Source organism: Mesoplodon mirus (genome assembly GCF_964341445.2).
Source record: "Mesoplodon mirus genome assembly, chromosome: 10".
NCBI lineage: Eukaryota > Metazoa > Chordata > Mammalia > Artiodactyla > Ziphiidae > Mesoplodon > Mesoplodon mirus.
The window spans coordinates 16,048,205-16,060,519 of record NC_138986.1 but is presented as its reverse complement, the minus strand read 5'-3'; the positions used below and the strand labels follow the sequence as shown (position 1 = coordinate 16,060,519).

The window sequence follows — 12,315 nt, the reverse complement described above, 5'->3', positions numbered from 1 at the left end:
TACGTGGTGTCACAATACAGTTTTGATTTGTCCCATTACTGATGTTGTTCACTTGATTAAGGTGGTGTCGGCCAGCCTTCTCTGCTGTAGAGTTACTGGTTTTGGCTCTTGTCATTAATAATTATTTTGTGAGGGGGTACTTTGAGATTAGGTGTCTCTTCCCTCTTTATTTATTTACTTATATCAGTATGCATGGTTTCCTGTCTCTTCCCTTTCCACATTTAACTTCTAACAGTGAAAACCATGGTTCCTTTTTCCTTGATATATTTATTTATTTGATCAATCCGACTGTATAGAACCAATTTCCCGCTGATGTCACTTTCTCCCCCCACCCTCCTCACACCACCCCGTCCTCCATCATGTATGTCTGACACCTGGCACTGGTCCACTGTGTTGTGCAGAAATCCTCCTCGTGTAGCTTGGATCCTGACTCCTGTTTGGATCTGCCTCCCTGTGTGAACACAGACGCCCTCCTCATCCTGCTTGGGCTCTGACACTTCTAACTGGACACTGCAGCTACTCTCTCTGCCACCTGGGTTTGGGCAACTACCTTACTCAGCCCAACGTAATGGCTTCAGGATCGACTTGTTCAGAAAGGGAATGGATGGGACAGGATACCAGGAGAAAAGGGAAAGGAGGGTAGTAACCAGATTTTTTTGATTAACCAAGTCATCTTGTTCTCTAACCAAGCAAAAGAGGGAAGCCACTGATTATTTGACAGTTATGTGCAAGATTCCTAAGAGAGAGTTTTTCCAAAAATACACTAAATGGAAGTAAAAGATCAATTAACTGTTAATTTTACCTTTACAAATGACTTCGAAGTATCTTAATAGCAGCATCAGGTCATTGAGCTGTAATGGTTGAATTTTCATTAATGTGAATATTATACCTTTTATTCGTAAATCCTTTAGAATTTATAAAGTACTTTCATACCTCATCACTTTTGTTCACAATGGTACTGCTATGGAGAAGGCAGAATAGGAACAACTTTTTTCTCTCCATTTTAATGATGTGGAAACTGAGGAACAATGAGCTAAAAATAATTTCCAAAGTCAAGGGGTAATAAATGCAGAACCAGTAGAATCCAGTACTTTGAACACTTAATCCAGGATTCTTTTTCATAGTACTAGTGGTTTCCATTCATTAGGCAAGAAGCTCTTTGCAAAAGAATCTATATGAAAAATTGAAAATTTTAGTTATTTCTCTGTTACCCTTTTACCAAACACACCAACCACCGGTCTACATTTGTGTGTAACTCCTAAAGGGTTCTGTGGAACCTTTATGACTTTCTGGAACATGGTTTGAAAATCCTTGGATTATATGAGGCTACATCTATTAATGGCCTTCTCCCCTTTTTATGTTAATTGTGAGAAAAGATAGCCTTAACATCTTTTCTTTTTAACTTTTTAATATGGAAAATTTTCAACACCACACATGCAAATAGAATAATATAATGAACCCTCAAGTAGCCATCACCCAACTTCAGTAATTACCAAAAATTTGCTAATCTTGTCTTATATAATTGTTTCTCTTTTGCTGAAATATTTTAAGGCAATCCCAAACCTAATATTATTTTACCTCTAAATAGTATAAATCTGAAAGACTTAAAAGCACAACTACAATACCATATCATGACTAACAATGTTCCTTAGTATTATCTTATATTTAGTCCATGTTCAAACTTGGCCAGGTGTTTCAAAAAATTCTTTTACAGTTGATTTGTTTAAATCAGGATCCAAACAAGAGCCTTACATTGTATCTTTTTAGTCTTTTTTAGTCTTTTTAGTCTCTTTTAATTTTAATAGTCCCCCTTTTTAAAATGCCATTTATTAATTGACAAAATTTGTTCATTTATCCTATAGAATTTCCCATATTCTGAACTTGGTTAAATGTTTCCTAGTGGTGTTTAACTTGTTCCTTTTTTTTTCTTTTCAAGAAGACTCCTTAATGGTTCTTCTGTTCATCACATCAGGAGGTACATAAATGTCTGATTTTCCACTTTTAGTGATTGGAATAAATAGTATTTTCAAAAAATTTTTATTAAATTATAATATACACACAATAAAGTGCACGCATCTTAAGTGTACAGCTTGATGAATGTTTACGTGTGTACATATATGTAACCACCACCCAGATCAAGATACAGAACATTTCCTGCACCCCAAAAGGCTCCCTCAGTCAGAAAGGCCTCTTTTCCTAGTCAACCTCTATCCTCAAGGTAACCAGTATTCTAGCTTTTATCACCTAAGTTAGTTTTCCAGAATAGGGAGTTTCCATTCTATCCTCCATTTTGAATGTTACCTGTTTCTGATGATTAAAAAATTTTTTTTAAATTTTCGCATAATTTCAGACTTACAGAAATGTTCTAAGAACAGTACAAATGATTCCCGTATACTTTTTACCCATATTCACCAAATGTTATCATTTTACTTCATTTGCTTTATCATTTATTCTGTCTCCTCCCTCTCTCCCTTCCCCCATATATATATATTTCCTTTTTTATGAACTCTTTAGGAGTAATTTGTAGGCAGAATACTGTTTACCTTTAAAAATAGGACATTCACTTAAATAACCGTAGTGCAGTTGTCCAAATCAGGAAATTAACATTGATTAAACACTTAGCCAATTTACAGACCTTATTTAGATTTCATCAGTTGTTCTAGTAATGTCCTTTATAGGAAAAGAAAGTTGCAGATCAGGAGTTTCATTCAATTGCCTTGTTTTTTAAATCTGGAACAATCCCTCAGTCTTTTCTTTTATGGTCTTGAAAATGTTTATGAATGTTATAGGCCAGTTATTTTATAGAATGCCTCTCAATTTAGGTTTGTCTGATGTTTCTTCTTGATTAGATATTAGTTATGCATTTTTGCCTGGAATATCCCAGAAGTGATGTATTTTAGCAGATGTCATGTGATGTCAGAGTGTCCCATTATTGGTGATATTAACTTTAATCATCTGACTGAGGTCGTGTCAATCAGGTTTCTCCACCAAGAAACTTCTGAACTCCATTGTAAAGTTACTACTTTTCCCTTTTGTAATTAATAAGTGTCTGGGGCAAACACTTTGAGAGTATGTAAATATCTTGTTACTCATCAAATGATAATACACTAGTTTTAGCATCCATTTGTGATTTTTGCCTCAATCAGTTATTACTGAAATGGTTGCCAAATGGCAATTTTCTAAGTTCATCATTTCATCTATATTTAAAAACAGTTGAGAACAGTTTCTCCTTATTCTCCATTTATGTATATATAGAAGGATGTATTTACTTACTGTCACTATGGATTCATGGATATGTATTTTTGTCAACCAAGATCTGATAGTGAATGTGCTTATTGCTACTGGATCTGATGATTTTTAATAATTAATATACCAGGCATTTAAGGACAGCTTTTGAGATAACATTTATTAATTCTAACCTCATATTTTGGAAAAGCACTAAAATGTAAGTTTATAAAGAGGATGAAGTAGAGAAGGCTTTATTTCTTGGTTTGGTCCAAAGCATAACCAACATGAATTTATTTGATTTGTCATTTATATATACGGTAAACAAAAATATATATCCTTTGGCCCCCTTAATTCCACTTGTAGGAATTTGTCCTATAGATATACTTTATAAGATTATTAAAAAGGTTATTACATTATCTTACAGGTACACCTTTTAAGATTATTTTATCTCTTTTGTTATAGAAGATTGAAGCTAACTTAGATATCTCTCATCAGGTATATTTATTACTACAATACATTCATACAAAAATATACCCTTCAGCCTTAAAAAAGAGTGAACACACTGTTTAAATAGTGATAAGGAAGCTCCTTCAAGATATAATAAATTTATAAATGCATATATATTTGCTTATATGTGCATAAAGTGAATATGTTTGGAAGAAATCACTAGAAACTGGTAACATTGGTTGCCTTTAGGGAGTGAGACTGGGGACAGGGGTGAGATGCAGACTTTTCACTGTAAATCTTTTTGTAGCTTTTGACTTTGAATTAATTAAATTAAAAAAATTTGCACACTGGAGATCTAAAATTACTGAACACTTCATCTAAAACACAAGAATTTTAATCAAACAATTTTCTTATACGTAATTCCTGTGTAGATATAAGTATATAATATGTTATGTTTTCATTGTTTTGGTAGATGACAATAGTAGAAAAATTGGTGACAAGTTAGCAACTTTATTTGTATGCCATGGTATATATACTTTATAGAGTTTTGAAAAAAAAATGAATACTTGCTTTGTTTTCTTTTGGCAGCATGCATATGCACTAGAACTTCTATTTGATCAATTGCATGAAGGAGCTAAAGCTCTTGATGTAGGATCTGGAAGTGGAATCCTTACTGCATGTTTTGCACGTATGGTAAGAGCTTTATTTACCATTCTGGCCCCAACAGAAGCATATTATATGATTTGGCTGTGTATTTTTTTCACTAGCAGTTTTCGAAGGTTTTCTATGTTCCTTTTTAAATTCTATTAAGATAGCAGTTAGAATATGTATCACCTAGGATTTCTTTTTGTTGTTGTTGAAGTGACAGAACATTCAGTCAAAGTGGCAGAACTTGAAGGGAATTTATTTGGTTTATGTAATGGAAAAGTCTAGAGGTATATCTGACTTCTTGTATGGCTGGATTCAGAAGAAGGTCAAATGTTGTTATGGACAATGGGTTTCTCTTTGGTTCTTGGTTTGACTTTGCTTTCCTCCACATGTTGGCTTCATTTTCCGATATGCTCTTCTCTGTGATCACAAAGTGGCGACCAGTAGCCAAACTTCAATCTTCCAAGTACTCTTCTGGCAGAACAGAATACAGCCTGATTTCCAAACACTCCTACAGGTTTATTGGGATTGAAGGAGAGCTTTTTTTACATTAAGAAAAATGCTCTTATAAAAATGTGGTTTTTGTTATACTTCAGGTTTTTATCATCAGAGGCTTATCTGGTAAATGACTATCCAGAGTATAAGTCTGGAGGCCCACTCAAGCACCTTGAAGTAAAGGTTTATCTGTGTTCAAATAATCAAATCGGGTTGATTATGAAAAATCTTGTACCTGTAGGCCAGCTTGGAAGGGTATGGTTTAGTTAAGTTAGGATTTATGGATCCTTTAGGACTAGAATCCATTTAACTTGCTATGCATATATAACTGTCAGACTACTGGAATATAAGCTCCAGAGAGGTGGGAATTTTGTCTGATTTTTTTTCATTGATGTATCCTAAGCATCCAGAACAGTGCCAGGCACACAATAAGGATTCAGATATTTCTTTTCAGTTGTTTGACTTGTTTTGTACAAGTTAAACCCTCACTAATGGGATGTAACTAAATACTAGAAATGGTATTTAATTAATGACTTGTTCTCTATACTTGACATGTTTATGGTTTCAGAGGCATAATCATTTTTTAAAATATCATTAGATTTCTGAGTTATCTTTTTGAGAATGATACTAATCAGTGTTTTTCACACATTTACCATGTGTTAGTCTGTGTTCTCAGTGCTTTTCCTGTATTCTCTTATTTACTCCTCACATGATTTATGAGGTATGTACCCCCTTCCTCCTCATTTTTCAGTTGAGGAACCTGATTGATGGAATAACTTGTCAGGGTTATATAGTTGTAAGTAAGTGGTGAAACCTAGATGTGAACACAGGTGGTCTGACTTCAGAGTCTTTATTGTGTTAAATTTATTTTACAATTAATATTTATACTTGGGGCCTTATGTATTTTTATATTTCCCACATGTGGCAGTAGAATCAGGTATAGAAGTCCCTATACAAAAATTTTTTATGTAACATTTTAATATTTAAAGTCACACTTTTAAGTGGAATTTAAATAAAAATGGTTGCACTAATAAGTACCTTTTAATATTGGTAGCTAAGTCCCACTTCAAGATCCTGGATTTAAAACTTAGAAATTGAAGAAAGCTATCATTTTTTTTAGTATTACAAGTTTTTGTAATTTATTCTAGCTTCTTAATTACTGAAGTATCATTATTCATTTAAGTGTTATAGTTGAGAACGTTGTATTTGCCCAATAATTTATAATAAACTGAGTGTTTAACAATCTAATTGGAGGCTTAAGCTGTTTTTTGTCCTGATTTCTCATTGCAGAATATGACTTTGGATAAAGAAATACTTTAATGCCGCTTTAGAAAAATAAACTTAGACCAGTGAACTACTGAATTATTCTTTCACTTCCAGGTTGGACCTAGTGGAAAAGTCATAGGAATTGACCACATTAAAGAGCTAGTAGACGACTCAATAAATAATGTCAGAAAGGATGATCCAATGCTTTTGTCTTCAGGGAGAGTGCAGCTGGTTGGTAAGTATCAGAAAACTTTAAAAATTTCCTCTCTGGAGAATTTTTATTTTCAGAAAAATCCCATGCAAGCTAAATAATACTCAGAGCTAATTATTGCATTTTTTTTTAACATTCACTTTTAAGTACTAAGCAAGAAAAAGCAACTACTCTAAAATGTTAACAATGGTTCTACCTTGACCATGGGTGACGTGACTTAACTATTTCAGGAAGTGCCACGTTGAGTTCTTTCTTCATTGCTTTTTAAGAAGTAGTATCAAAGTAACAAGTGTCGAATATAAAAAATTTAAACAGTGCAGAGATGTGTAAGATAAAAAAGAAAGCCCCTCTTTTTCCTCCTGAAGTTTTTTAGACATATAAATGTACATATGAATAAACTGCACACACACATGGTTTTTAAATTGACTTATATTCTACATATTGTCCTTTAGGTTGCTTTTTTCCATTCAGCAGTATGCATGGACACATTTCCATGTGAGCATATTTTATATTGTGAAAAATAACAGACATCAAAATATGCATAAAACATAAATGTGAAGCTTAACAAACACCTGTTTAATCACCACACTGATCAAGAAATGGAACATTATTAGTACCTGGAAAGTTCTCTGCTTGCTTTTTCCTCACCATGACTACCTCCCTTTTCCCTAGCGGTATTATTACTTTTATGCATTTACTACCTAACTGCATTTCCATAAACGATGTTTAATTTGCTCTTGAACTTCAGCTAAATGGAACCATACAGTATATATTCTATGATGAATGACTTCTTTTATTCATTATTATGTCTGTAAGATTCATCCTTCTTTTTGCATATAGTTCATTTTTATTGCTGTATAGCATTCTATTGTAGGAACATTACCAGAATTTGTTTATTAATGCTACTCTAGATGGATATTTTGGGTTGTTTCTGATTTGGAGATATATTCACAATGTACGTAAGTCCAGATGCTTATATACACTCATCATACAAGCACTTATTTCTGTAGGTGTGTTGTTACAGTTCATAGAGTGACCAAAGATACTGCAAAAACTGTTTTTTGAAGTGACTGAATCAACTTACATTCCCAACAGTAATGTATCAGGGTTCCTGTTGCTTCACATCTCTGCCAGTACTTGGTATTATTAGATTTTTCTTTTTGCCCACTTAATGTATGGCAGTATCTTTGTGATTTTAATTTTGTATTTTCCTATTAATCAGTGAGCTTGAACACTATTTCATACATTTGGCCATTTGGATTTCCTGTTTTGTGAAATGCCTATTCAGATATTGAGTTACTTATATTTTTCTTTGATTTGTAGGACTTCTATAGACTAGCCCTGTGTCTAGTTGTACATATTATCAATCTCTTCTTCCACTCTGTGAATTGCCTTTTCACTCTCATACTGTACTTTTTTGATAAATAGAAATTCTTAATTTTAATGTAGTCAGACTTACCAATTTTTTTCTAGTGCTTTTTGTATCCTGTTTAAGGCACTCTGAAATCATGAAGATATGTCCTTATAGTAGTTCTCAGAAGCACTATCATTTTAACTTTTCACATTTAGACCTTTGATCTTTGTGATGTTCATTTTTGTGTATGTATGAGGTAGGGGTCCAAGTATCTATTTTTTCTTTGAATATCCAGTTGTCCCAGCATCTTTTATCTAAAAATCTATCCTTTCCCCACTTTAAATCTCCTATAATTCTTCACACTGCGTAGTTCTATCTGAACAGATTTTTAAAGCATTTTTTTTTCTTTCAGTGGGGGATGGAAGAATGGGATATGCTGAAGAAGCCCCTTATGATGCTATTCATGTAGGAGCTGCAGCCCCAGTTGTGCCCCAGGCAGTGAGTTGTTTTTTTTCTGTGTTTGTTGCTTTATTCAACTAAAGCTCTTAAAAATTTATAGGAAATGACTTCTATTGATGTTCAAAATATCATCTGTGTTACGTTGTGCTTTTTTTTTCTTTTTGGTTGATAATTATGCTCAACTTTTTTTAAATTGAAACGCTGTGCATTTTAGTTGCAGTTAGTAGGCAGTTTTTTCATATGCAGACAGTTGTATAAATGACAGCCCCAGCTCATGGCTGTCTTATTTAAAGCACTATTTGATTCGGCTAAGAACTAGTACACCAGTAGAATTGGGACAGTCCCTCTGGAGTTCATGATCTGATAATCACTTGGTGTATTGTTACATACCAGAATGTGCAAGACTATGTCAGGTGCATGGGTAAGACCAGGAAGTATTTGTCATACATTTATCCTCACAAACCTTATGTTCTAGAAGAGCTGTATCATACATGTATCAGCATATGGTAGATATCGAAGGGAAAACAAAATATGTACTGTAGGAGTTCAAGGGAGGGAGAGTATGTTGCATAGAATAGTCAAGGAGACTTCTTATAGGAATGGAATTTGAACTGAATCTTAAAGAATAGTAGGATTTGCATAGTTGCAGTGAGAGGGAAGGATATTCCAGTAGTATATATTACACAGTCAAGGAAATATTTAAGTACAAAATTGAGTGTTAGTTTTAGTAAGACTCTGATAAACTTATGTCAGCCCAAATATTCCTTGGCTTAGGTTTCTATTACATGTGATTTTTTCATAGTTCTTGACTAGATGGCAAGGGGCTAAAAGTGACAGCGTCTCCTCTGCGCAGTCTCATGTACTCCCCAGCCTGCAAGTGGTTTTTTTGTGTGTGTTTACACAGTTATGAGAAGCTGAAAGTTAGGGGATTTGTTCTGGTCACTGACTTGTTATTCATTGGCTGAGTGACCTTAGGAAAATCAGCTATGTTCTCTGGCCCTGTTATCTGTTTGAAAAAAAGACCAAACCAGTGGTTTTAACATATTTTAATTGAAGTATTAACTTCAATTAAAAGAAAGGTGTACAAGTCATAAATGAATAACGTAATGAATTTTCATGTAGGATGAAAATTGATCAGTAGGTTTTTTAACTCTTTGAACTTTTTTTTTTTTTTAAATATTGGCAGCCTAGTAGGAACAACTAAAATCTGAAACAGAACTGTGTTTATTTTTTATTTTTGTTTTATTTTTGTTTTTTCATTTTTTCTCAGAACTGTGTTCAAATGAAAGGTCTTGGGTACAGGGCTCATCTGCCCAACTAAGACCCTAAGATGATCTCGAAAGGTATTTCTGGCTTTAGCTCAGAATGAATTTGAACATTTGTAGTAGCACTTGGAAGTATTATTGGTTGGGGGGGGGGCTCTTTACATCTGATTAAATTTGAAGATAGGCATGCTGAAGGGGCTTTCCAGTTTTAAGAGAATAAAGATATTTATGCCTCCTTTGGATATCACCCCAAAACAACTAGAAAAACAAGAAACGGAAACACGAACTCCATATTCAGTTATCTAGGAGATTATACCTGCAATCCTGAACTCTACAGTGTGTGAAGACAGAAAGCAGTTGGAGTAATAACTGACCTGGAAGGGTGAAGGAAGTTGAACCGAAGAGACTGCAGAGAGGGGTATCAATGCAGAAGCAGTTTGCTCTGCAGAACTCAGAAAAAGCTTAGAAGTTGGAGGCATCAGGACCTTGGAAACCAGAGATAACGCTTTGGCCTGAAAAGAGGGGCTACTGCTTGAAATTCTTTATGAGGAACAGTTAGCCCTAAGCCCTAAGAAAATTTCTGAGAACTGAAAGACATAATTCTATAGTTTGAAAAGATCTTTTGAGTGCCTAGTACCATGAATTAAAAAAAAAAAAAGAGCCACAATATCACCATGAAATTTCAGAATGTTACAGATAAAGAGAATATTCCAAAAGTTTCCAGAAAAACAAAATAGATAAACCGTTTAAGGGTCAGTAATCAGAAAGGCATCAGACTATAGAAAAGCAACATTAGAATGAACAAGTCAGAGGCAGACCATCACAATTCTGAATTGAAAATGATTTCCAATCTTGAATTCTGTACCCACACATGTCACTAAATACATAGAATAAAGATAATTTTAGATTTGCCAATCTCAATCTCTGTCTTTAAAAATATTCCACATACTGTTTCACAGAATACTTCTGGAGGAATTGCTTTAATTATATCATCAAAAAATGAGGGAGAAAAAAAAAGGTAGGACATCTTGTTCAAGAGAGAGGTGGTAAGAGTTCCCAGGATTCCAGGATTATGGCAAAGGAAGTCCCAGTATGAACGCTATGCAGCAGGCCTGGAGAATAACCAGTCCAGATTTCGAGTAGAGGAGGAAGGTACTAGAAGCGAGCCTACCAAAAAAGAAAAAAGAGCAGTTAAAAAAAAAAAAAAAAAAGGAAGGCACTAATTAGATAGATTTGACTGCATGAAAATTTCATTAAGAAGCTGGGAGGGGGGCTCCCCTGGTGGCGCAGTGCTTGAGAGTCCGCCTGCCGATGCAGGGGATACGGGTTCGTGCCCCGGTCCGGGAAGGTCCCGCATGCCGCGGAGCAGCTGGGCCTGTGAGCCGTGGCTGCTGAGCCTGTGCGTCCGGAGCCTGTGCTCCACGACGGGAGAGGCCACAACGGTGAGAGGCCCGCGTACCGCAAAAAAAAAAAAAAAAAAAAAGAAGCTGGGAGGGTACCAAGATTTAGAAACAGTTACAAAGAAAATTAAGGGAATGAAAAAAGAAAAACCTTCAGTTTTTAACTGTTGGGGAAACAGCTATTATATAAGAAAGGAAACAATCATTGGGTACCTCTTGGCTCAGCTGCAAATTACATTTACACAGTCATAACTGAAAATGGTTTTAATAAAAAATTATGATAGTGGTTGGATTGGGGGAAAGGAGCAGATACAGTTGGCCTTCTGTATCTGAGGGTTCCACATTCAAGGATTCAACCAATCATGGATCGAAAATACTCAGAAAAAAAAATTCCAGAAAGTTCCAAAAAGCAAAACTTGAATTTGTCACACCTGGTAACTATTTACATGGTATTCGCATTGTATTAGGTATAATAAGTAATCTAGAGATGATTTAAAGTATATGGGATATATAGGTTATATGCAAATATCATACCATTTTATATAAGGAACTTGAGTATCTGCGGATTTTGGTATCAGAGGTAAAGTCCTGGAACCAATCCCCCTTGGATACCGAGGGACAGCTGTTTATGTATGAGAGCTTAGTCCTCATCTTATTTCCACATAATCTGAAATAAAAAAGGAAATATTATACAGCATGGTAACTATAGTTACTAGTACTATACCATATAATTGAAAGTTGCTAAGAGAGTAAACCTTAAAAGTTCTCATCACAAGAAAAAAGAATTGTAACTATGTGTGATAATGGATGTTAATTAAACTTACTGTGGTGATCATTTCACATTATATACATATATATATATCAAATCTTTATGTTGTACACCTAAAACTAATACAATATTTATATGCCAATTATATTTCAGTTAAAAAAATAAAAGACCTGCTTTAGAAGTAAGCACTACAAAAGAAGACAGCTAAAAGGATTTAAAATGAGTGGATTTAGGGAGCAAGACTGGAGTAGTGGGAAGAAGTCTGCCATTTTTTCATTAAAAACCTTGACATTTAGAAAACTTTAAAGGGAAAAAATAAGGTAGACTTGCTGACAACAAAAATTTTGTTTAAGGACACTCTTCCTTGGAATAATACTATCCAAAGTAAGGTTTCTTCCTTACTGTTTTTGATCAGTGGTCATCTGTCAGGCTACATTCAAATTGTGACATACGATTTAAAATTTTTCTGACTAGGGGGGCTTTCACTGAGTAGTTTTGGTTCTTCACTGAAAGAGCGTTCTCGTCCTGATGCTGCAGAGACTCCAGCCCCACCTTCCTTCGTCATGTCATATGGTGCCAGTAATCCTAAGTTCAGTCATAAAACCAAGGTTCCCTTATTTTTGGTTCAGTGATGCCTTAAATTCTTAGATAGGATAAGTATTCCTTGCTGATTTTCTACACTTCCCCTCCTCCCCTCCAAACTATAAAGATTCAAAATAGGCATACAGGAATTGAAATTTCCTGTTTTGCCTTTGGCCTTCCCAAGAGGATAG

At 34.6% G+C, this 12,315-nt stretch overlaps 2 protein-coding genes across 6 annotated transcripts in view; one reads left to right on the top strand and one right to left on the bottom strand.

The window, feature by feature from the left end:
- PCMT1 (protein-L-isoaspartate (D-aspartate) O-methyltransferase) overlaps positions 1-12,315 on the top strand; it is a 47,205-nt gene that overhangs the window by 24,922 nt on the left and 9,968 nt on the right. For all 4 annotated transcript variants that reach the window (XR_014295129.1, XM_082633909.1, XM_082633910.1 and 1 more), the window contains exons 4-6: positions 4,264-4,368; positions 6,199-6,319; positions 8,062-8,147. Coding sequence is in view for 3 of the 4 variants with exons in the window: in XM_082633909.1 (XP_082490035.1) it covers positions 4,264-4,368; positions 6,199-6,319; positions 8,062-8,147 (312 nt within the window). In the remaining variant the exon portion in view is untranslated. The remainder of the gene's footprint in view (positions 1-4,263; positions 4,369-6,198; positions 6,320-8,061; positions 8,148-12,315) is intronic.
- LRP11 (LDL receptor related protein 11) overlaps positions 8,160-12,315 on the bottom strand; it is a 62,595-nt gene continuing 58,439 nt past the window's right edge. Inside the window, exons 8-9 of one of the 2 annotated variants that reach the window (XM_082633907.1) lie at positions 11,308-11,440; positions 8,160-10,540 (exon numbers count right to left, since the gene is read on the bottom strand). The gene's annotated coding sequence lies outside the window, so the exon portion shown is untranslated. The remainder of the gene's footprint in view (positions 10,541-11,307; positions 11,441-12,315) is intronic. The other variant, XM_082633908.1, reaches the window with a different exon arrangement.